This window comes from Thyridium curvatum, assembly GCF_004353045.1.
Source record: "Thyridium curvatum strain D216 chromosome Unknown NODE_84_length_182893_cov_82.147506, whole genome shotgun sequence".
Taxonomy (NCBI): Eukaryota; Fungi; Ascomycota; class Sordariomycetes; order Thyridiales; family Thyridiaceae; genus Thyridium; species Thyridium curvatum.
Genome location: NW_022156839.1, coordinates 154,512 through 175,344, shown reverse-complemented (window position 1 = coordinate 175,344; position 20,833 = coordinate 154,512). Strand labels below are relative to the sequence as shown.

The window sequence follows — 20,833 nt, the reverse complement described above, 5'->3', positions numbered from 1 at the left end:
ACTTATCAAGGGATTGTTGCCAAAATCAAATGTTGCTATGAACAGTTCATGCATGTCTCTGGACCTGTTCATGTCACTCAGAATGTTTGAATGCAAAAAGGGGGAAGGATGGATGCAATGACAAGGTTGATTCCATCTAGATGCCACATAATGTGATATGTGGTCAAAGCAGTAGCACTAGTATCTCTTTTGAACTTTTGCACAAGTCTCAGAAGGCCCTTCCTGTTCCCAGTAGCCCTTCTTTCCCTGTGCCACCAAACAAGCCCATTCCAACATGATGCCACATACTACGATATGTGGTCAAAGCAGTATCTCTTGTGAGGAAGTCCTACAAGTCCCAAGCAGCACTTCTTCTAGTAGTGCCCAACATCTCATCGTCATGCCAAATGTCGGCAGGGAGAAATGCATCCCATAACGAAGAGTCGAACATCATGGGCGACGATACCAGTCAGTGACCACCTACAAACAGTGAAAAAAAAAAAAATAAAAAAAAAAAGAACACAAACAAAAGAAAAGCTTGAGATGTCAAGCCGGGACACCAAGCGCAACACACTCTTCTCCACCAAGGTGAATAGTCGCCGTGATGACGCCCAGCAGCAAAGAGATGCCGGTGTTGCTTTCCCTTAGGCACCTGATCTGGCAGCGCTGAAGCCAGTGACCATCTTCTCAATGTCTTCGGGAACCGTCCATCCATGGGTTCTGGCAGAGCGTGTATAGGCATTGACAGCCTCACGGATGCCATAGTCTGTCCGAGCGCCAGACATGGCGGACCTATCCAGGCGCGCCGGCTTGGGATCCGTCGACATGATAGCCATGCGGACCTGCAGGAGGACGCTCTCGATGGAGCTGATGGGCGTCCAGCCCGAGTTGGTCAAGAGCTCCATGCACATGGCTCCACCCGCCGTGACGTGGCCGCCGCCGCCCTGCATGAAGGGCAAGAAGCGCGGCCGGATGACGCGCACAAAGGGCGGAGTGTACGGGTACTGTTCTCCAAAGCGGATCTCGCAGACGACGGAGGTCAGGCCGGCCATCTTCAAGTCGGCGGCCAGTGGCAGAGAGGGGTCAAAGCTGTGCAGCTCAACGATCCACTGGTACATGTTGTCCAGCTGGTCGAAGTCGATGTACCAGCCCAGTTCGTGCAGAGGCGTTCGGCTCTGCAGGGTCTGCAGTTGGCTGACCTGGAAGGTGATTTTTTTCAAGCCAAGCTGGGAAGACCACTGAGGTGGCTGGAGGCGAGGCAAGCTACCCAAGTCGAGAGTACCAGGTCGGAAATCGGTCTTGGATGTGTCGGTTGACCTATATCACACATTTGTCAGTTTACCACAGCGTGAGCAAGGTCAGGGGTCTACTACTTACAAAGAGGGGGGGGACTCATCGTCTTCTGAGGCCAGGAGTTCCGTGTCACTATCATGCTCATCAGAGGAGTTATCCGAGACGTCAATCACCTCTGGGCTGGTCTGAGATTTCTCGTGATGGTATGAAGGAAGGGCGGCCAGTGGGATGTTCAGGGGATGTCCGAGTGGATCTATGGCCGTCCGGGAGGGATCTTGCTGCAAGTACTTGGTGTCCCTAGCATTGCCTGGATGCGATGGATAATTCGAGTAAGGCTGACTATATTGGTGACCTTCCGGGGGGTTCTTTTGCGCTGCCTTCTCCTCTGGGGTCTCCTCGCTCTTGACAAACAAGAATCGACACATGTGCCAGTTCGGCTGCGACACTACCAGATGCGGGCTGGTTGAAACGAAGTCGCCGGGCGAGTTCACAATCTCATTGAGGCTTATAGCAGCGACGATTCGTAGGTCCGAGTTTGGCCAGATCCCCTAAGCAAGTCCATCATTATTAGTACGGCAGTCAGAAAAGTTAAAGTTCCCAGCGCTTGAAATTTCTCAAACTTACAAAGGATAGCTGAGAGGAGCGTGTATAGGACAGGCTTGTTCCAAATACAGAGCTGAAATAGACGCCATGGCCATATGCTCGTCCATTGTGTGTCTCAGCATAGTTCAGCCCCGTGCGGACAATGGAGTGCCAGTTCGGTAAGGCGCTTCCATGCCAGGCGAATATTGAAGGGCATGTGAGGTGCTTGGAGCGCCTGACACTCTCTCGCGCGTTTTGAAACAGGGATTCTTTGTCCGGGGAGCCTTGGAGGAAGCGGAACTGCACCCAGCCTTCCATGCCCGGTATGATACCTCCAGACGCCGGTGCACTGCTGTTGTTGCCTGGGAGCTCGGGGTTGCCAGTCTCAAAGATACAAGATCGGTTTGAAGCTATGATCCAGTTCAGCAAGGACATCGCCGCTGGAGAGATTCTCGGCATGTCTTTGACTTTCGAGAGCGGATTCTGGTCAAGGAACTTCTTGATGTCTGAAATGCTCGGCAAGGTTGCTAGGAGGTGAGCCATCATCAACCTCTTCGCTCCTTGTCCAAGCTGGTCAAACTCTTGAACATAAGGGAGGAGACATGCTTGTCCCTTGGCCGCTTTGTGAGCGTCAGCGCGGGGGCTTGACCAGGATCCAGTGTCAATGCCAGGCTCGAGATGAATTCTCTGATTCAAGTAGTCTATCGACTCAATTTGGCAGTGAACCAGATCTCCTGCTTCAGCTCGATGGGTTGGTTCTTTGCCAGGGACCGGGGTTGGGACCGGTGTTAGGACCGGTGTTAGGGGCCCGAGTTCTCCAGGGGGTGTGTTCAGTCGGATAGCAACCCATTGTTTTGGAATGAACCGGTCAAGGTGCTCAGCTGCAACCTGAAACTTGAAAGTCTGAAAGTCATCAGTGATGGTGCCTTCAAGGAAAGGACCTTCCGGCTTCGGCCTGATATCTGGGACTCTGAGGTGCAGCCCGACAGGGAACTCGCGGATGCCACACGATACTGGGTTGGCTGCTGAGCGGTTTGCCGTCAAGCCGGTGTAGCAGAAGCTCACGAGGAGGTCGACAACCTTGGGTTGAGATCGAATCTCATGCTCTGCACTGGGTCCAAGTCCCATGGAAAGATATTGAAACAGACACAGGGGGTTCGAGCAAACATATGGCTTCAGGGTCTCGATATCGCCCTGCACTCTCCGGTGGCACCTCAAGCAGTACCTCGTACAGGCAAGAAGGTATCGCATGGCAAACTGCATAGCAACCAGAGGCCAGCTTCGTTGGCCATCCTTCTCATCACCCAGGTGATCATGTCTGAACCTCTGGGGAGTCTCGGTGCCCGCAAATGCTGGATCAGTTTTGCAGGGCGTGGTTGTGATGTTGGTGTGCGCCGTGTCAGTGCCGATCTGGAAGTTCAGAAGCACCTCATTCGCCTGGTCCCAGGAGATGCCCTCAATGTCACGGATTTTGATGAGATTCAAGAGTCCCTCGGCAAGGAACTGATCCAATGAGTTGGAGATGAAGATTTTCTTGAGCTTTGCTTCTCCCTCATTCGCTCCCGAGGCTGGGGAGTTGTCGTCGGTCGGGCTATGGAAAGCTCTCAGGGCTTCCATGAATGATGGCTTGTAATGCGCGCATTTTCCAATGCGAAAATGAGCTCGTCGCTCAGGGTAGGGCTTGGGATGGACGATGTCTTCAAGGGTGAGATATGGGCCGGTCTGGTGGATCAAGAGCACGACATACTCTTCGGGGCGGATGCCCCAAACCTCAAGGGTTCCCTCCGGCAACTTGAATTTGCTCGCACGAACCGAGATCGAGACAATGTTGTTGGTAGGCGCCGACTGGATGATGCCAACTTTGTAACCGTGTTGCCTAGCGGTTCTCAGATCCTGTTTCAGGCGCGGATGCAGCTTTTCAGCCTGGGCGTCCAGATCTCCTGGGTCATCCTGGTGGATGCCAAACAAATCGTCACCGTCATCCTCGTCGTAATCGTCATCATCGGAGCCATAGTTGTAGTCCTCCTCAGTGTCGCTCGCAGCATCATCTGAGGCTGGGCCGCCTGTTTGTAAATCTCTGGTGAGAGACCTGCTGAGGGTGATGATCATGGCATCGACGTCGAGTCCTGTCGACTGGTCTTGCAGGCGCGCCAGAGTAGCAGCCAAGGCGGCAGGGATGTCCTCATTCTCGGTGAAGATCAAGAACGATGCTTTCTTAGGATATTCGCTGATGTCTATAGCTTGTCAGGATCTCGTCCTATCAAATATTGGGTCTGATGTTCAAAGCTCAAAGCAGCCTCATGTTCATCCGTTCAATGCCGACACGGGGATTGCTCTGAAACTATTGCGTGGTGACTGAGGAAGCAGACAGATTACTTACTAGGAATGAGCACCTGAATGCGCAGAGGTGTCTTGAGGTTCTCGTTTTCGTAGGTGATGGAAAGCTCGCCATCCGATTCTCCCTTTCTAAGAGAGATGATCCTGTCGAAATGCTTTGCCTTCACCTTGGAGACAGCAGCCGCAAGGTCGGCGTTGAATTGCTTCAACGTCATGACGATCGGCACAAGGAGATGTACTGTGATTCAAGGTTCCACAGACTGGAGGAAGGATGACGACTTGGCGCTGTTGGAAGGCGTATTTGCAGAGTTCTAAGAAGGTTGGTGCAGAGACTTTGCGTGAGTCGATGTGGTTTAGATATACCAAGTTTTGACTCAACGTCCACTGGGCAACAAACTCCCTGTTACCTTGAGACTTGGTTTGACAGAACAAGATGTTGTCACGTCCAGGTGAGACGCATAGGAGGAGGCTGTGGTGGTGTGATTGAGGAGACACTGTAAAGGGTCTGAGATGATTGTGAGGAAAGGGTAAGAGGGAGAAAGAAAGGCCTATGATACTGGCTTGTCGACCAGGGTTGAACGTACCACACTGCTCCTTAAAGGTGTTCAAGATCACTTGACCTTGACTATGTATGCAGTTAGATGAACAAGCCACCTTCAGAGAGAACGGTGGGAGTGGGCTTGAACAATCAACCGGTTCAAGAATAGGACAATGCACCCTTGTCAAACGAGACGGTGCATAGCAGTGGCTTTGCTGTTCAGTAGATTTCCAGAGGTTCCCCAGGCTGAGACCAGGTAAAATATGACAATGGGCTTGAGAGGGACACAGTAAAATAAAGCGACATGGCCGGCTCGGTAGGCCCAACAGGATAGGAAAAATGTAAGACAGGATGTTCGCAAGCAGGCAGAGACCGGCTATCGAATTGAGACGGGATCCGTTGACAGACAATCTACCAAGACTCCATCTCTTGCTCTGCGGGACAAGAGAGAGTGCGTTGGTTTAGCGACCAGTTCCATGGTTGCACCTGCCTCAATCCAACTCAGGCCTGCAGGTTCCGCGGACCAGAGAAGCTCCAGGGCTGGGAAAGCCATCCAATTGCCAGGGCTGGGCTGAATGTACCTAAATGTATCGCACAACAGGCCGGGATATCGCCCGCATGCAGGCCAGGCACCTACCTACCTTGCAGGCAGCTGGCCACCAAAATCACTCTCGCATGTCGATGCGGTAGACAAAATATCTGAAACGCAGTGCATATCTCTCCAACAGAATGGCCCATGGCTTAATTTGACTGAAAAAAAAACAGACAGACATAAGTCTGAGAGGGGGTTCGAAGCCATAACGACGATGGCATCAACTTCCCGACCTTGCATAACGTATTTGCCTTTTCTGCCTCGTCCTCATGCAGGAGGTTGTTTACTGGCCCGTTCTGCTTACCTAAATACCTAAAAGTAGCTAGGTACACTGTGCTTGGTCTGGTCAAGTGCGCACTTCTTACTTCTTATCGATAAGGTGCCATCTCAGGTCTATTGACCAGACTGGACTGGACACATGAAGACCTACAAGTATGTACATTTGGCGTCTGGATTCACAAGTGGAACATCCCAAGCAGACAAGCAGATCTCTTTCAAGGGGACAAAGGGTAATTCCTCTGAGGGCATTATCTAGTGACAAGAAAACGCCTCATCCTTTGTGAGGGCTATTTGAGCGGCGGGCTGTCCTCATCATTATCTCCACGCCACCTATTGCGAGCTCCCCACACCAGGACCAGATATGTCTTGGGACTCGAGATCACGGCGCCGCCAGAACAGCACCGCTTCCTCCAGATCTCTGCCCAGCCATGCCCGCCAAAAGTCCAAGCAGGTCAGCCAGCCAAAATCAGATCATGTCTCCGATCCCTTCCTCCAGGACTTCCTGGCCTCCAACTTCGACCCCGCAGAGTACCTAAACGCCACTCTGCCGCCGCTTCAGACCAGCAGCAGCGCCCGCCCGGGCAGTCAGGCCTCAGCAGCAGCAGGCACGGCGGCCGCGGTCCCCCTGTCCGAGCTGTCGACGCAGGCCCAGACGAATCTCACGCAGCTCAATGCCCACACCACCCGCCTCACTGCCACCCTGACCCAGTTGACCGACGAGATCCTGAGAAGCGGCAGCCGCCTCGCCTACGAGGTCGAGCTCCTGCGCGGCGAGACCCTGGGCCTCGCCGAGACCCTCACCGACGGGCTGCAGGACGAGGTCGCCCAGTTCGTGCCCGGTGGCATCAGAGACGCCCCCGAAGTGGCGGCGCGGCAACGGCGAGCCTCCATCGTCAGCCGGGCGCAGACCGACGCTGACGCAGCACCCCACGGGGCCGAGCCGAGCGAGGCAGCTCCCACGGCAGCGGCGGCACCGGATGGCACTTCCGACCCAGAGTACATTGCTCACCTGCGCACGCTGACAGTGGTCCGCTCGAGGCTGGACTCGGTCATCAAGACCTTTGGCGACGCCATGGAGTTCGTCTTCCCGCCCTCCGAGATCTCCGTCAGCTCCTCGTTCCTATCTGTCTCCGGCCCGGACCCCGGCCCGGAGATGCACAGCACGGAGGAGAAAGGCCAACGGGTCCTCGCGAAGCTGCGGGAGGAGGTGGCGGCGCTGTTGTCCCCCAAGGCCGCAGCAGGCACGGCGGCGGACCCAATCAAGGGAATAGAGGATGCGGCGCGCCGCATTGAGGAGCTCAAGGAGCTGACCCGCGTGTGGAAGGGCACGGCCGAGGAGAAAGGACGGGCCAAGTTCATTGAGAGTCTGGCCAAGATGGTGGAGGACCGACATCGCGAGCTGCTGAGGGAGGTGGAACAGCAACAATCGAAAGCAAGTCGGAGCGGCAGCGACAGCCCGGCTGGTAGAATGGGTGGTGCCGGCGCCAGTGATTCTGGCGGTCCGGGTGACAGCAAGGGCTATGTGGGTGGGTATGGCTTGATACAACAGTTGCAAAAGATCAGGAGTGGGCTATGAGCTCCCAAAACTGTATATTCGGAAACTCGAAGCGAGCAAAACTACTATGGCCTCTTTCGCCGCGGTTGATATGAGTGTTCCGTCACTTAACATGGAACCTTGGATTTGTGATGGTAGCCAGTCTATTTCGAGAGAGGAAAATCAACAAGGCAGCCGAAAGGGGCATCGAGTCGCTTGCAACCACACATTAGCCACACCCATGCGAACAAAGTGTACAGTCTCTATGCTTTCGTATTGATGTTTCAGAGTTTGGGAGGCATATCGTCTACGGTTGTCTGAACTCACAAGGTCCGCACTACTCGGAAATACACGTTTTCATTGCACCCAAGACCTCTCGGGCTATGCACCTGCAAAATGCCACTCTCGCCACCAGTCTTTTTCTGTCCCATGTTCTAGAGCAAAATATCGCCACCATAACTCCTGCAGCCGGATGCAAATGCTAGTAGAGGTTTTAAAAGCAATCGTCATGACAAGGGGTACGATCATTTCAGCCGTGTAGTGCTGAACATCATGTTGGGGGAAAACAAAAAAGCATACCACCACAGCCCAAAATTGCCTGAGCAAAGATGTGGACTAGGCATGTTAACCTGGCAGATGACGTGATGCCATGTATCAAGCTGCCGTCTTGTCTCAAGATGCCGCTGAGACAAATGCCAGGTATTTACGGCCGCCGCAAAGGGCTTCCTGGTCAGAGTGGATGAAAGTGACGCCCGTTGGAGGTTCTCCTGTTGACAGAAACATGTAGGCAGTCCTTTGCCATCCGGGTGAAAGTGGCATCCAGGGGCTTTTGCTTCCTCCGGTCGGAGACAAACTGAGCCGCGGGATCCCGACTCGAGGTGCATGTTACCTCTTCATAGTCGAGCGACTCAGGGCCTCCTGGAGCTCGGGTCGTTCCTTGAGGGCCTCATGAGCCTGAACGTACGTCATCCACTGCCGCTGCCTCTTGTCCTTCTCGGGCCAATCCTTCTCTTCGCTCAGAACTGTGGCTTCGTAGAACCGATACAGCGCCTTCTCCCGCTTTTTAGACGGTTTCGAGGAAGGTTTGGGCGCCCTCGTCTCGACAATCTCGCCCAGGTCGTAGTCGATCTGTATGACGATGCCGGCCTCCTCCCAGGCTTCCCTCGCCGCTGCATCGGTACATTCCTCGTCGCTCTCCCATCCGCCTTTCGGCAGGACCCATCCTTTCCTGCGCGTTGACTGGATGAGAAGCACCCACGACTTATCCGCCGTCAAGGGGACGACCCCGGCAACTAGCCGCTCGCCTTTCGAGTTGTAGCCTAGAGTACTGAATTAGCTTTCTGACACCAGGGTGGCTGGACACTCGACCGACGACGAGGTGTTTTCCTCAACAAAAGGTTTCAAGACTTACGCTGCTTGCTTCTTCCCGTCCTGGACTCCATCGAGCGACTATTTGAGGCCATTTCTGGTTTCCTCGAGACCCTGCTGTCCTGAATTGACGTTCTTGTCGACACTGGATCGAGTAAAGATTGCACCGGAAGCGGGATTGAAAGTGCCCTCCTGGTATGACTATGGAGTAGCCGGAGATGTTATCCAATTTTCAGAACATATTGAACCCGATTGCCGTATTGTGAAATCTGGAGCGAGTGGTAGTTTTCGAAGGACAAGGCGCAAATGTGCAACCAAGTCGTAGTCGGTACTGATTGCCCGGGCCACGCAACGCTGAGGATGGATCGGCCGTGTCCAAGGTCGAGCTCGCCGCTATGTGGAAGTCGAATTCAATAAGATCACAAATCCTGTAGGCGCAGGTTTGGTAGGAACGAGAGCGAAGCTTGCGCCACAGCAAGAGGGCTACCAATGACAGCCGCGTCTCTTGACGTGTGGGAAAGAAAAAGAGCAGAGAAGGGGACAGCCTTGAGCAAAAGTAGTTCTAGAGCCCTGAAGCGCGCTCGACAACGAGATTGCAGACTCTCAAGGGCAGAGGCACAACCGTAATGGGGTCGGTGCTTCCTAAATACCCTCGCGAGTGGACACAAGGGAACAGGCCAGGGCTGCGCGCGCAACGAGAAAGAGCGGCAACAGCAGGAACAGCACCTCAGCAACAATGAAACTTGGGCGCGTCTAGGCGTGAGAAGGCAACCAGGGCACCGCCTTGGAAACTTGGTGAGGATCAGATAAAGGAATTGGGCAAGAATTGTTCGAGCACTCTCCTGGCTAGAGAGCCGTGGGCAACAAGAGAGTCTCGTGCCATAGCAAAAAGATGGAGGGGGGACACGACGAATTTAGAGTTGGTTTATATATGTACTGAGACAGGGAAAAGAGCTAGGCAGTCCGTCAGACCAGACGGGTTTGGCCTCAGGGTCCGGCAGCCAGGTTTTGTCAGGAAAGTAGAGTACTTGCTCGAGGGAAGTACCCTCCTACCTTTGGCCCTCGGTTGCATGGGCGACGTCCGCGGGTGGGTAGCTTCACTGGGGAGTTATGGTACCTACCTACGGAGTAGCAGGTGACTTTTGTTCCTTAAATCCCTCCCACGCTTCCAGCCAGGCTTTCCACTGGTGCCGGACTTTAGTTCCTGAAGGTGGTGGTTGGCCGTGGTGGTTCCAGAGAGGGGCCAACAGAATTTGGGAGGGAGGAAGATGGAAGAAAGAGGTAAAAGGGTTGAAAAAAATGAATCGTCCCAGAAAAAAAAAGATAGTTTGGGGCGCAGATAGGTAGAGGGTCACACAGATGCCTTTCAGTCCGACCCTCCCAGGCACCAGGGGCCAGGTATGACACTATCTGGACACCACCGCTAAATATGTTCTGCAGCGTGCGTGTGTCCTGGTAGCGAGCGACTTTTGGGCCTGGACTCGGCAGGGAGACGACAGGCCGGGAGCGAGGTACACTGGTACATGCAGTGAGTAGTAGCTCTCCAACTCGGTTGCCGCACAGGTACCAGCCTGGACGCTCTTTGCCCTGAGACAAAGTAAGTACCTTCACTTCTAAGTGTGCCCCGCGATTCCTTTTGATTGATTTGGGCGGCTGCTGGCACAGAAAAAGCGTGGGGTGCACCACGTTCTGCCTACGTGCATGCCACTCCAAGCCCAAGCTTCTTCTGCAGGCTTACATCCATAAATGGGAATGTAAAAGACAGGCCTTGATTCGTGTCCATTCAAGTTTGCTTTTTGTTGATCCGCGGGCATGTGAGGCTTCGACCTCAAGGTATCACTACCTACAGCAGCGAGGCCCCCAACTTTACCTCGAGAGCGCCAGCCAGAGTGACAGCCTAAACCCTACCTGTTCAGAGATTGTGGAGAAACACGTTTTTTCCCTCCCGTGTAGGTAGTTATGTGCCCTGCCTGGCAAGCCTCAAGCTGCTTTCCGTGTCTGATCGTGTGCTCAATCGTTCTTCTGTTAACATAGGACTTGATGGCAGCAGGCTTGCGCTACTGACAATGACGCCCGTGTGCAGTTAGTGAATCGCATAAGAACAAGCTCCCCTTGTCCAGCTGTCCTGTCACAAGGGATCCACGGAAGCAAGGTACCTAGAGGTAGGTAGTAAGTACAGTACATTTGAAGCATAAAGGGCCTGGTACAAGAGCATTTTAGTCGCTCCAGTACGTACAGCGAATGCGAGCCCCACGACCCGTGCTCGGCTTTTCTCTCCGTGCTTCGTGGTTCGCGGTTCGCGCGACCACTTGGGTTGATTAACCCTTCCCGACCTTACCTTATGTACAAGCTACGGAGGTACTCAAAGCTGACTGACGTGCCTCGACTACCAACGATATAGCCATTTTCCAAGGTTATACAAGTAAGGTTCTTCTTGATCTGACCGACGATCTCTCTTGTCACTTTCCCGGCCCCGACAGCAGATCCGTTGGTGTGGAGGACCAGAACGTCAGCAGGCGACCTCAACCACACAACTCTCCCACTGACGTAGGCCATCGTTTATCTCACACCTTGTCACCGACAAGAGATATCTATCCATCTGCCAACCCGCGACGGACGACGTCTGTCTCTGAGAAGCGGCCAGCTACCTAGCTCCACTCCCAACTGCTGCCCGGCTCTTCTCATATTTCCCTTGCCCACCTTTCTCCCACCTCAGCTTTCCCTGTCTCCCGGCTATGTGCTTCTTCCCATCGATCCCCTGAGAAACCCCCGCCCAACAGCAAGACGGCGGAAGAGAGGAAAACGAGGCGGCCCACTCGCCTAGGCTGACCCTAGGGCAATCATGGCCGACGACGACGCGATCATGCATACACCCCCTGACGCTGCGTTCTCCTTTGTCTCCCCAATTGGTGAGTTAGCGCCCGTCCTCCTTGTGTCCCCTCACGCTGCACCCTCCACCGCTCCCATCCAACCATCTCAACCCGTGCCGAATCGACGCCCCGCCAGTGGCCGTCGACTTCGACTTCATCTATCAAATGCATTCCACTTACACTTGCTTGCCTGCCCATCTTCCCAACTGCACCCGTCAACAGTCACTCTCGACTGCAGTCAGATCCCACGCCCATTACCTACATTTTCGTCAATCCTATCAATCAAGTGAACGAAAGCCGGCAGTGGATCGCAAGGTGTCCTTGGCTCATTACGTTATCCCATTGCGTTGCGTTCTTGGCATTGACAGAGCCTCATGGCCGCCCCCTTTCCATGGCCTGCCGAGCGATGGATCGATCGTTTCTTGGGCTTGTATGATGTCGACTTGACTAATGGATATTCCCTGTAGGTTATTGTAGCTCTTCAGACTGCGGGTATTGCCGCCGCAGCCGTGGAGGTCAGTCCCGAAAACGTGAATCACTTCCCCTTTCATCCCTATCGAGTGCTGTTCTGCACGTGTGCTCTTGTTGAGCTCGGGCTGGTCGCGTGACGCCTAGTTGCCAAACGCCGCCAGCTCGCTACACTGTCCTGATCGAAATGGACGCCGTGTTTGACCAGAGCATATCCTGACAGTCATATCATGTTTGCTTAGGATTCTCGTACTATGCTTCTGCGTCCTCCATAACCTCTGGGTTCTATCAAACCCTTATAGATCGAGGCTGGAGGCGTTCGGGAACCCTTCTTTACAGACCGAACCAGAAAAACGCGTGTTGTCCCCATTACACGCTTCGGCTTGACTCTACTGCCTTCATCTCCACGAGAGATCAACGCCAGACGGTTAATCGATTCAATCGATATGTCCTTGGCGATACGTACCTCAAAGAAGCAGCTCGACGCTACCCTCGGTCTCGCGAAGAGACCAAGAGGCGTGATCAACATTTTGATCTCGTTGAGCGTATCCACGAAGCCGAGAGTTCCCATTTGAAAACACCCTTGGAACCAGCGCATGATTTCGTTGTCACACTCGAAACAGACGACTTCACAGATGAGAAGTATGCCGTCTTTGAGAACTACCAAAGGACAGTCCACAACGAGCCGCCTAGCAGGATCACGCCGAATGGTTTCAGGAGGTTTCTTTGCGACTCGCCCATCAGACGGGAAACGACTGCAGACCCGGATGGACAGGAACGGAAACTTGGTTCGTATCACCAATGCTACAGGCTTGACGGCAAACTCGTCGCGATTGGTGTTCTTGACCTGCTCCCTCACGCCGTGAGTGCAGTTTATTTCCTCTACGACGAGTCTTTCCACAAGCATGCTCCGGGCAAACTCGGTGCGCTGCGAGAAATTGCTCTTGCCAGCGAGCACGGGTACAAATGGTGGTACTCGGGCTACTACATCCACAGCTGCCCAAAGATGCGGTACAAGATGGACTATTCACCGCAATACGTTCTGGATCCAGAGGCGCTGCAATGGGATCCTTTGGACGCCGAAGCTCTGGCCATCTTCGACAAGAAGCAATATGTCAGCCTCTCCAGAGAGCGGAGAGCGGCTGATGACATGGACACATCGGAGGTAACCAAACAAACGGACGCGCAGGCTGGTGTAAATGACAGCAGTGAGCGCATCGGAAGCCAGGAAGATGAGGGAGATGAGGATGACGATGACGATGAAGACGAAGACGAAGAGGGCAGTTTCTTACTGGGTAGCGATATGCCCGGAATTCTGTCACTTGAAGAGGCCGAGCAGCTAGACATAGACCACATCCCTCTGAGGTTGGATACCGGCCGCGGTCTCTACCTAACGCAAGATCTGACCATCTGGAGTTCGGATACCATTCGCGACCACGGCTCTTTGAAGTCGAGGGTGGCCGAGATGGTTGCGGCGATGGGACCCGATGTCATGGACCAGATTTGTCTCGACTTCAGGAGGAACAGATCTGGCTAATACCTGCCTCGTTCATACTTAAATCATTCTCAACGTATATATTTCCTGCAGTGGCATACCTGAGCTTGCTTCCCACCGCAAGTTCATCGCGGAGTGGCTTGCTTGATTCGATACAAGAAGACTCTAATAGCGTAGAATTTCCTTCTTCTTATAGCGTTGGCAAATTGTTCTGCTTTGTCGGATTACTGTATGTCATCATTGATTAATCCAGGCATTGTGACTCTTAATACAATCCAGGTCATGTACCCAGGTTGCTTGGAGGTCTTAAAGTGTTGTAGCAGCCTCACGCGCGCCCCACCTCAGCTAGGCCCCGTTGCTCCCTCTCCCCACCAATGACTTGCATGTTTCCAAACCTCACAAAATTCTGAGAAAAAGTTACAGCCTTGCCAGCTCGAACAACCAAAACGTTTCCAAACCCACCAAATATACTATTTTGGGAACGCGAGACGTCGCGGCATTTGACGATCAAGCAGCTGTCCTCTGATCACCTCTGACACGGTCTCACAAGACCGGGAGACAGACTGAGCGCGATGGCCTCGACACAGCACGTCCTACTCTCCCCCGCCGAGCTCGCGTATCTACACTCGTCGCTATCGCTCACGCCGCCGACGCGACCCGACGGCCGCTCGCCGACCCAGTTCCGCCCTCTAACCGCCGAGACGGGCATCCTACCGGGCACCAATGGCAGCGCCCGCGTGTGTTTCGCCGACGGCACCGAGGCCATCGTCGGCATCAAGGCCGAGGTGCAGCGCACTGGCGCGAAGTATGGACCGGGGAACGTGCTCCTGCAGCAGACAGACGGCGGTGGCGACGATGACGAGGCCGGCGACAATGGCAGCCAGAGGAGCGGCGAGAACGACTGGGTCGAGCTGGCGGTCGAGATCCCCGGCTATCGCGACGACGACGCCAACACGGTGTTCCTGGGCGCCATGCTGAGCGAGGCGCTGCTGGCGGACGGCGGGTTCTCAAAGAAGCTCTGGATCAACAGGCGGTTTCACTGGAAACTCTATCTAGACGTAGGTTTTTTCTCTGCTCTGGGCAGGTGCAAGATGCTATCTCGCTCGACTCCTCCGTTACTGACCTTTGCTGTGGTGTATAGATCCTTCTGATATCACAACCTCTCTCTTATCCTCTGCCGCTACTGTCCCTCACAACACACCTGGCGCTCCTCGCGACCAGGTTACCGAGCCTCAAGTCGGAAGGAGACGAGGACCCGCTGTTTGACGACGACTGGAACGCAGCGCAGTATCTGTACCCGCGCGAGGCTGGCCAAGCCGCGTCTCGGCCGCCGATAACGCTGCTCGTCATGGCCGTGGGAAATAACATCATCTTCGACCCGGCGAAGGAGGAGCTGGCAGTGGCAGATGTCGCACTGGCGGTGTCAGTCGGCGAGGCATCTCGCCATGAGGGGTCCAACGGTGCCGGTCGCAGTCTCAGGCTGCTGTCGGTCAGGACGATAGACCCGCCGTCACGGCTAACACCGCCCGGCGTGCCAAACACGACAGGCACATCAGGCGACGCGGCAGGAGGGGCAGGAAAGCAGCTAGAGGCGAGGGTTGCAGAGGCGGTTTCTAAGGAAGGCGTCTGGAGAGCGCCGAGAGGAGGTGCCAAAGTGGCCATATTGGCAGAGATGACACGCATGGTCCTGCAGAAAGGTGGCGTCGCCTACGAGGTACTGGATGGTTTGGAGGGTGTTGAGTTGGGATAAATTTGCATTATCTCCCGGGAGCCGCCAGATGGCAAACTCCTGACATTATCGGCATCAGCATGGATGGACTGGCATGCTGTCACATTGTATCATACAGAAGAGTACATTGGCCCGGCCGGCCCCTTGTTTTTAGAAGATACCCAAGAACTTCTTCCTCTTGCCTTCCTCGTGTCCCTCTGCGGAGGAGCCGTCGTGCACGGGGACCGCCGGGCCCATGGACTCGGCGTCCGTCTTGGCGGTCCACCCGCCGAAGCCCTGGTTCTTGTCCAGGCCGTGAGCCTTGCGGTACTCGCTGCGCTTGACGACGTCGTCGACGCGGCGCTTGCGCTTCTCGGCCACCTCGGCGGAGCGCTGGGCCTCGCTCAGGCGGACGACCTCGACGGCGGTGCGGATGGAGCTGAAGGGGTGGGACACCAGGTCGGATCCGCTGGGGAGCATGTCCGCGAAGGGCGAGGTGCGCTTGAAGTTCTCGACAAAGGTGAAGGTTGCCAGGCCCGTCAAGCAGCTCTAGAACGAAGCCATGGCTGTTAGCAACGAGGCCGATCATATACAACTGCCAGCTTAGACTGACTAACCATCGTGATGAAGAGGTGGAGAGCTCGGCTGTGCCAGAACCAGTGCTCCGTGGTGCCCTCGGGCGCCATCATGCCCGGGTAGTCCCTCGTCTTCTGCGCCTGCGCCTCCGTGGCCGAGAGCTCGCCTCCGTAGTGCCGGGGCGCGCCCCGCTTGGGCAGGCGCGCGCCGTGGGAGGGCGGGTTGAACTTGGCGGGCTTCTCGAGCACGAGCGGCTTCGAGGAGCCCTTGCCCGTGCCGGAGGAGGAGGAGGAGGAGGAGGAGGAGGAGGAGGAGGAGGAGGCATAGCGGATGGTCAAGCGGTCCGCGGACCGAGGGGCGCGGGCGCGGCGCCAGAGCATGCCGGACTGGGGGAGGAGGAAGCGAGGAATGGATGCCGCCGGCACCGGGGACGCCATTGTTCGCTGGTTGATTGACGGTGCTATTCCGTGGGTGTTTTGCGGGCGGTGAGGGTTGAAGTGTCGACTGTCATGAGAGCTTCTCCAGCAGTATGAAAAAAAGGGCAATTGAGAGTGGACTCAGCAGTTAGGCGATGTACCTTGGTGGCTAGCGCAGGATCCAATCGCCCGATAAGATTAATGCACATCAACCGCACGCATTCGTGGCTAATAGCTAAGAAATCCGACTGTACTCCGCGGATACTTGTGACTCGCTAATTGATTTGTGTACATATGTACGTATTTTAAGCATGTTTGGCTCCAGTCCAGTCAAGCTGCCTGTGAACACGCGGAGTGGACGAGCCATATTCCCGGGGCCGCTTCGCCGACCAGATCAGTTCAGCCACATGTACCTATCGAGCAAAGCCCGCGTGCGTGAAGATTGATGCAACCGCCGTCGTGTCGTCCCGAGGTCATCCGGAGGTGACTTTGGCTCGATCTGGCGGCGGTGCTAGGGATCTGGCCTGCTTTTCTAGGACCAAGCCATCCGTTCGGCCAGTCGTGCTAATCTGTCGCCCCCCTGCCACGCCGACTAGTGCAGTTCGCTCGTAATGACTCCAAGAATTCCCGAGTTTCGCCGGGCTCGCATGACGGCGGTTTGAGTAATTGTCGCCCGGTGATTGGGCAGGTGGCGCCCTGGGCGGCCCACTTGCGCCACATTTTCTGTGGCTCGTGCTGGAGATGCTGAGCTCATTGACTGACCCCAGGAATTAAATGCAGGCGCCCTGTTTTTTTTCCGCGCTGGCTTCAAAAATCTTCTCCCTCCCTCTCAGCGATTCAGGATACTTACTATTCCATAATTCGACTCACTGTCTATTCGTTGCCCTCGTGCTCGATTCCTCCTTGCGACTTCATCTCTAGACCTCTCGTCTTCCACACAACCCAGCAAAAATGGGCTATTCCAAGGGTAGGTCCAGCTCCATCCTTCGTCCATCCTCCCGAGGCTTTGCCGGATCATGCCACCCACACACTGGGCTCTCGTGAGCCATTGACGCTCGACACGGCTGTCGCATGCGGTACAGCATGGCCAGAAGGTCTTGCACTGGCCATCAGAACTGGCGATTGCGACAAAAGTTCTTGGCGTCGTCCTCGATCTAGCACTGTACCGCAAGGGTGCGGCCTTTGTTGGCCATGTACCTGCGAGCTGGCATCACAAACGAACAGAGGGGGGGACGAGTTACTTGGCCTTGCCAATTGGCCCTTCTCGGTTCCTGGCAGCTCTGCGACTCTTGCGCTGGACATTTCATCCTTCCTCACTGGATGCTCTGCCTGTCGACGATGTGCTTGCGGCTGGCCGCCCTGCCTCGGGAAGCCTTGTTTGTGCGCGGACAATCATGCTGACATGACGACTTCCTTTAGGTGATACCAAGAAGGGTGCCAACCTCTTCAAGACCCGCTGTGCTCAGTGCCACACCCTGGAGGCTGGTGGCGGCAACAAGATCGGCCCTGCTCTGCACGGCCTCTTCGGCCGCAAGACCGGCTCCGTCGACGGCTACGCCTACACCGATGCCAACAAGCAGAAGGGCATCACCTGGGACGAGGAGACTCTGGTAAGATCACTTTGCGACCAGCTGTGAAAAGCATGTGGGCTAACCCCCTTTCATAGTTCACCTACCTTGAGAACCCCAAGAAGTACATCCCCGGCACCAAGATGGCCTTCGGCGGTCTGAAGAAGGACAAGGACCGCAACGACCTGATCACGTACGTATTCGCCCTCACTCTTGGCTCTGTATCACTGGCCTAACATGGTTGTCTCTAGTTTCCTCAAGGAGTCCACCGCATAAGCGACGTTTGTACCGATGTAATTCTAGACATGATTTGACGCGCATTAGAGCAAGGGGTTTTTCGGGTGTGTTGTACTATTAGACTTAGACCTGATTACAACTATCTATTGAGGGATGGAACTGGGCTTCGTCATGCTCATGAACTATACCCACTCCGCTCTGTTTCTCCAAGTTTACAATGCTCCGGGTGGTCGCGCTCTACGATGTGAAACGAGGCATCCCTTAGCTTCTGAAAACCCTGCTGTTAACAGAAAGCGAAGCCTTGCATGATTGATGTCGTGCTGACTTGGCCAGGCGTAGCGTAGTTGATCTGCGGGAAAAGACACGGCCTGAATGGCGGGACTCAACTAACTCATCTTCAACTTCTTGATCGTGGCACGCACCCTTTTGATGATTGACCAAATGGGGGTTCTGCTTGGCTTCTTTTATTCTGCATCCCTTCTCAAGTTTCCAGATCCCCTTGACTGAGCCTCTGGTCAGATACGAGTTCAAGAGAACGAGAGTCATTAAAGAATCAGTGTAGCGCAGCGGGCCAATCACATATGTCTCAGAACTTTTTAGTGGACCACCCTTGTCTTTTCAGGTGAACAGCTCCTGCCAAAATTACAGACATGAAAAGAGCAACTACAAGAACTGAAACGACTTCAACACGACCATGTCCGGTCGACTGCGAATAGGGATTGACCGTGACGTATACCAGGTTGTCCGCAAGCTCGAAGATGAGCAACCTGTCAAAGTACCGCGTCTCACCGTCACCTCGGTCTATGAGAGCATCAGGCGATCAAACTCAAGCCTGGCAAGGCAGAAGAGGCGTCCACTGGAGGATGCAATCGAACGGGTCTTGACTGTCCGGAAGCAGGAGATCAAGGCCTTAGAAGCTGATGATGACGATTCGGATGAGCTCTTGGAAGCGACGGCCGCTGCGAGGGAGACAGATAAGCCCAAGGACGCCTTCATCCTCAACAAGCAGCTCACTAAGCACTGGAACTTCGGCTCTGCGACGCCCACCACTACGGAAAACTCCCCATCTGCGCAGTCTGCTCTCCCCGACCAGAAAGACGGCGAGCAGCCGACTGAGATGGAGATTGACTCCGCGCCTACCGAGAGGCAGAGTAACGGCGAGCCTCGTCTTAAGAGGCGGAGGGCGGATCGGCCTTCTAAACCTGCTGTTGACCGGAGCCCTCCCACTGGGCTTTCCATCGAGGATATGTCAGGCATTCAGGAGACTCTCGCACAACTGGAGATCCCCGTCCTTATCCCTCTACTCTACCCTCACCTCTACCGCGATGTCCACTGCAAAGTCTCCCCAGCTGCACTTCTCCACGGCCCTTCTGGCTGCGGCAAGACGGCCCTCGCCAATGCGCTGGCAAACTTTGTAGGAGCTCCCTTCATCTCGGTTTCAGGGTCTACCCTGACGAGTGGAATTTCTGGAGAATCTGAGAAGAAGATCCGCGATATCTTTGACGAGGCCATATCTCTTGCGCCATGCATCCTCTTCATTGACGAGATAGACTGCATTGCTGGCAAGACAGACAATGCCCAGAAGGCGATGGAGACGAGGATGGTGGCCGAGATAAACACTGGTATGGACCGGCTTGAAAGGAGCACCCCGCCGGGCAAGACGGTGGTCGTCCTCGCCGCCACCAGCAAACCCGACACGATGGATCTGAGCGTCAGGCGACGCTTTGCAACAGAGGCCGAGATGGGTATGCCCAATGAGAAGGCAAGGGAGGAAATTCTCCGGACCATGTCTCAAGGGCTGGCGTTGGACGATGATGTCGACTTCAAAGTGTTGGCTCGCCTCACCCCCGGCTATGTCGGTGCTGATCTCAAGAGCGTCAAGATCACTGCCGTGAACAACGCCGTGTACCACCAGGCCTCTCAAAGCACGTCACAGCTAAACGGAAATCAAAGCCCCCCAGATGGTTTAGACGACACGCAGAAAAGGCTTTGGCACCTTCGTGCCGCGGCTCCGGCCAACCCCCCAGACGAGGCCTCATCATCCAGCATAAAAGTCACCTTTGCAGATTTCAAGAAAGCCATTGAATCCACCGAGCCGGCAGCCAAGAGAGAAGGCTTCAGCACCATCCCTGACACGTCCTGGTCCAAGGTCGGCGCCATGCGGGACGTGCGCCAGAAGCTGGAGGAGAACATCATCGGACCCATCACGGACCCGGAGCGCTTCGCCAGAGTCGGCATCCGGCCCGGGGCCGGCATCCTCCTATGGGGACCCCCCGGCTGCGGAAAGACGCTCGTCGCCAAGGCCGTCGCCAACGAGTCCAAGGCCAACTTCATCTCCATCAAGGGCCCCGAGGTCCTCAGCAAGTGGGTCGGCGAGTCGGAGCGCGCCGTCCGCAAGCTCTTCGCCCGCGCGCGGGCCTCGGCGCCCTGCATCGTCTTCTTCGACGAGATGGACGCCCTCGTGCCCGTCCGCGCCGACGCCTCGGTCGACGCGAGCACGCGCGTCGTCAACGCCCTGCTCACCGAGCTCGACGGCGTCGACGGCCGCCGCGGCGTCTTCGTCATCGGCGCCACCAACCGGCCCGACATCATCGACCCGGCCATCCGCCGCCCCGGCCGCCTCGGCAGCAGCGTCTACGTCGGCCTGCCCAGCCCCGACGAGCGCGTCGACATCCTGCGCACCCTCTACTGCAACGAGATCCCGGCCCAGTACCGCGTCGCGCAGGACCAGCTCCTGGCCGACCTGGCCAAGGTCGCCCACGACGCCCGGTGCCACAACTTCTCCGGCGCCGACCTGGTCCATCTGCTCCAGGCTGCGGGCAAGGCCTGCCTTCGCCGGGTGGAAGCCGAGAAGGATACCATCATCACGATAGAGGACTGGGAGACGGCGTTGAACGAGGTTAAGCCCAGTGTCAAGGACCTGGATAAGTATCAGAGGCTGTTGGATGCAGGGGAGTAGTAGTAGAGAGTTTGTTTTCGTCACAATAGACTCA

At 55.5% G+C, this 20,833-nt stretch overlaps 8 protein-coding genes across 8 annotated transcripts; 5 read left to right on the top strand and 3 right to left on the bottom strand.

Moving 5' to 3' along the window:
* Positions 1 to 623: 623 nt before the first annotated feature.
* On the bottom strand, positions 624 to 4,406 carry E0L32_010467 (uncharacterized protein; the record flags this gene model as incomplete). The annotated part of the gene is made up of 4 exons (XM_031133088.1): positions 624 to 1,296; positions 1,357 to 1,820; positions 1,897 to 4,088; positions 4,235 to 4,406. 4 exons carry the CDS (start codon positions 4,404 to 4,406, stop codon positions 624 to 626), a joined length of 3,501 nt encoding a protein of 1,166 aa, XP_030989603.1.
* A 1,555-nt stretch (positions 4,407 to 5,961) lies between these two features.
* E0L32_010466 (uncharacterized protein) lies at positions 5,962 to 7,176 on the top strand (the record flags this gene model as incomplete). Its single annotated transcript, XM_031133087.1, has 1 exon — positions 5,962 to 7,176. One exon carries the CDS (start codon positions 5,962 to 5,964, stop codon positions 7,174 to 7,176), a length of 1,215 nt encoding a protein of 404 aa, XP_030989602.1.
* Positions 7,177 to 8,019: 843 nt separating this feature from the next.
* Positions 8,020 to 8,597, bottom strand: E0L32_010465 (uncharacterized protein; the record flags this gene model as incomplete). The annotated part of the gene is made up of 2 exons (XM_031133086.1): positions 8,020 to 8,453; positions 8,546 to 8,597. 2 exons carry the CDS (start codon positions 8,595 to 8,597, stop codon positions 8,020 to 8,022), a joined length of 486 nt encoding a protein of 161 aa, XP_030989601.1.
* A 2,747-nt stretch (positions 8,598 to 11,344) lies between these two features.
* On the top strand, positions 11,345 to 13,377 carry E0L32_010464 (uncharacterized protein; the record flags this gene model as incomplete). Its single annotated transcript, XM_031133085.1, has 2 exons — positions 11,345 to 11,411; positions 12,143 to 13,377. 2 exons carry the CDS (start codon positions 11,345 to 11,347, stop codon positions 13,375 to 13,377), a joined length of 1,302 nt encoding a protein of 433 aa, XP_030989600.1.
* Positions 13,378 to 13,907: 530 nt separating this feature from the next.
* E0L32_010463 (uncharacterized protein) lies at positions 13,908 to 15,085 on the top strand (the record flags this gene model as incomplete). The annotated part of the gene is made up of 2 exons (XM_031133083.1): positions 13,908 to 14,393; positions 14,477 to 15,085. The coding sequence occupies 2 exons, from the start codon at positions 13,908 to 13,910 to the stop codon at positions 15,083 to 15,085; spliced, it is 1,095 nt and encodes a 364-aa protein (XP_030989599.1).
* A 129-nt stretch (positions 15,086 to 15,214) lies between these two features.
* Positions 15,215 to 16,056, bottom strand: E0L32_010462 (uncharacterized protein; the record flags this gene model as incomplete). The annotated part of the gene is made up of 2 exons (XM_031133082.1): positions 15,215 to 15,592; positions 15,661 to 16,056. 2 exons carry the CDS (start codon positions 16,054 to 16,056, stop codon positions 15,215 to 15,217), a joined length of 774 nt encoding a protein of 257 aa, XP_030989598.1.
* A 930-nt stretch (positions 16,057 to 16,986) lies between these two features.
* Positions 16,987 to 17,879, top strand: E0L32_010461 (uncharacterized protein; the record flags this gene model as incomplete). Its single annotated transcript, XM_031133081.1, has 5 exons — positions 16,987 to 17,002; positions 17,149 to 17,415; positions 17,455 to 17,645; positions 17,702 to 17,796; positions 17,855 to 17,879. The coding sequence occupies 5 exons, from the start codon at positions 16,987 to 16,989 to the stop codon at positions 17,877 to 17,879; spliced, it is 594 nt and encodes a 197-aa protein (XP_030989597.1).
* Positions 17,880 to 18,534: 655 nt separating this feature from the next.
* E0L32_010460 (uncharacterized protein) lies at positions 18,535 to 20,799 on the top strand (the record flags this gene model as incomplete). The annotated part of the gene is made up of 1 exon (XM_031133080.1): positions 18,535 to 20,799. The coding sequence occupies one exon, from the start codon at positions 18,535 to 18,537 to the stop codon at positions 20,797 to 20,799; it is 2,265 nt and encodes a 754-aa protein (XP_030989596.1).
* Positions 20,800 to 20,833: the final 34 nt, after the last annotated feature.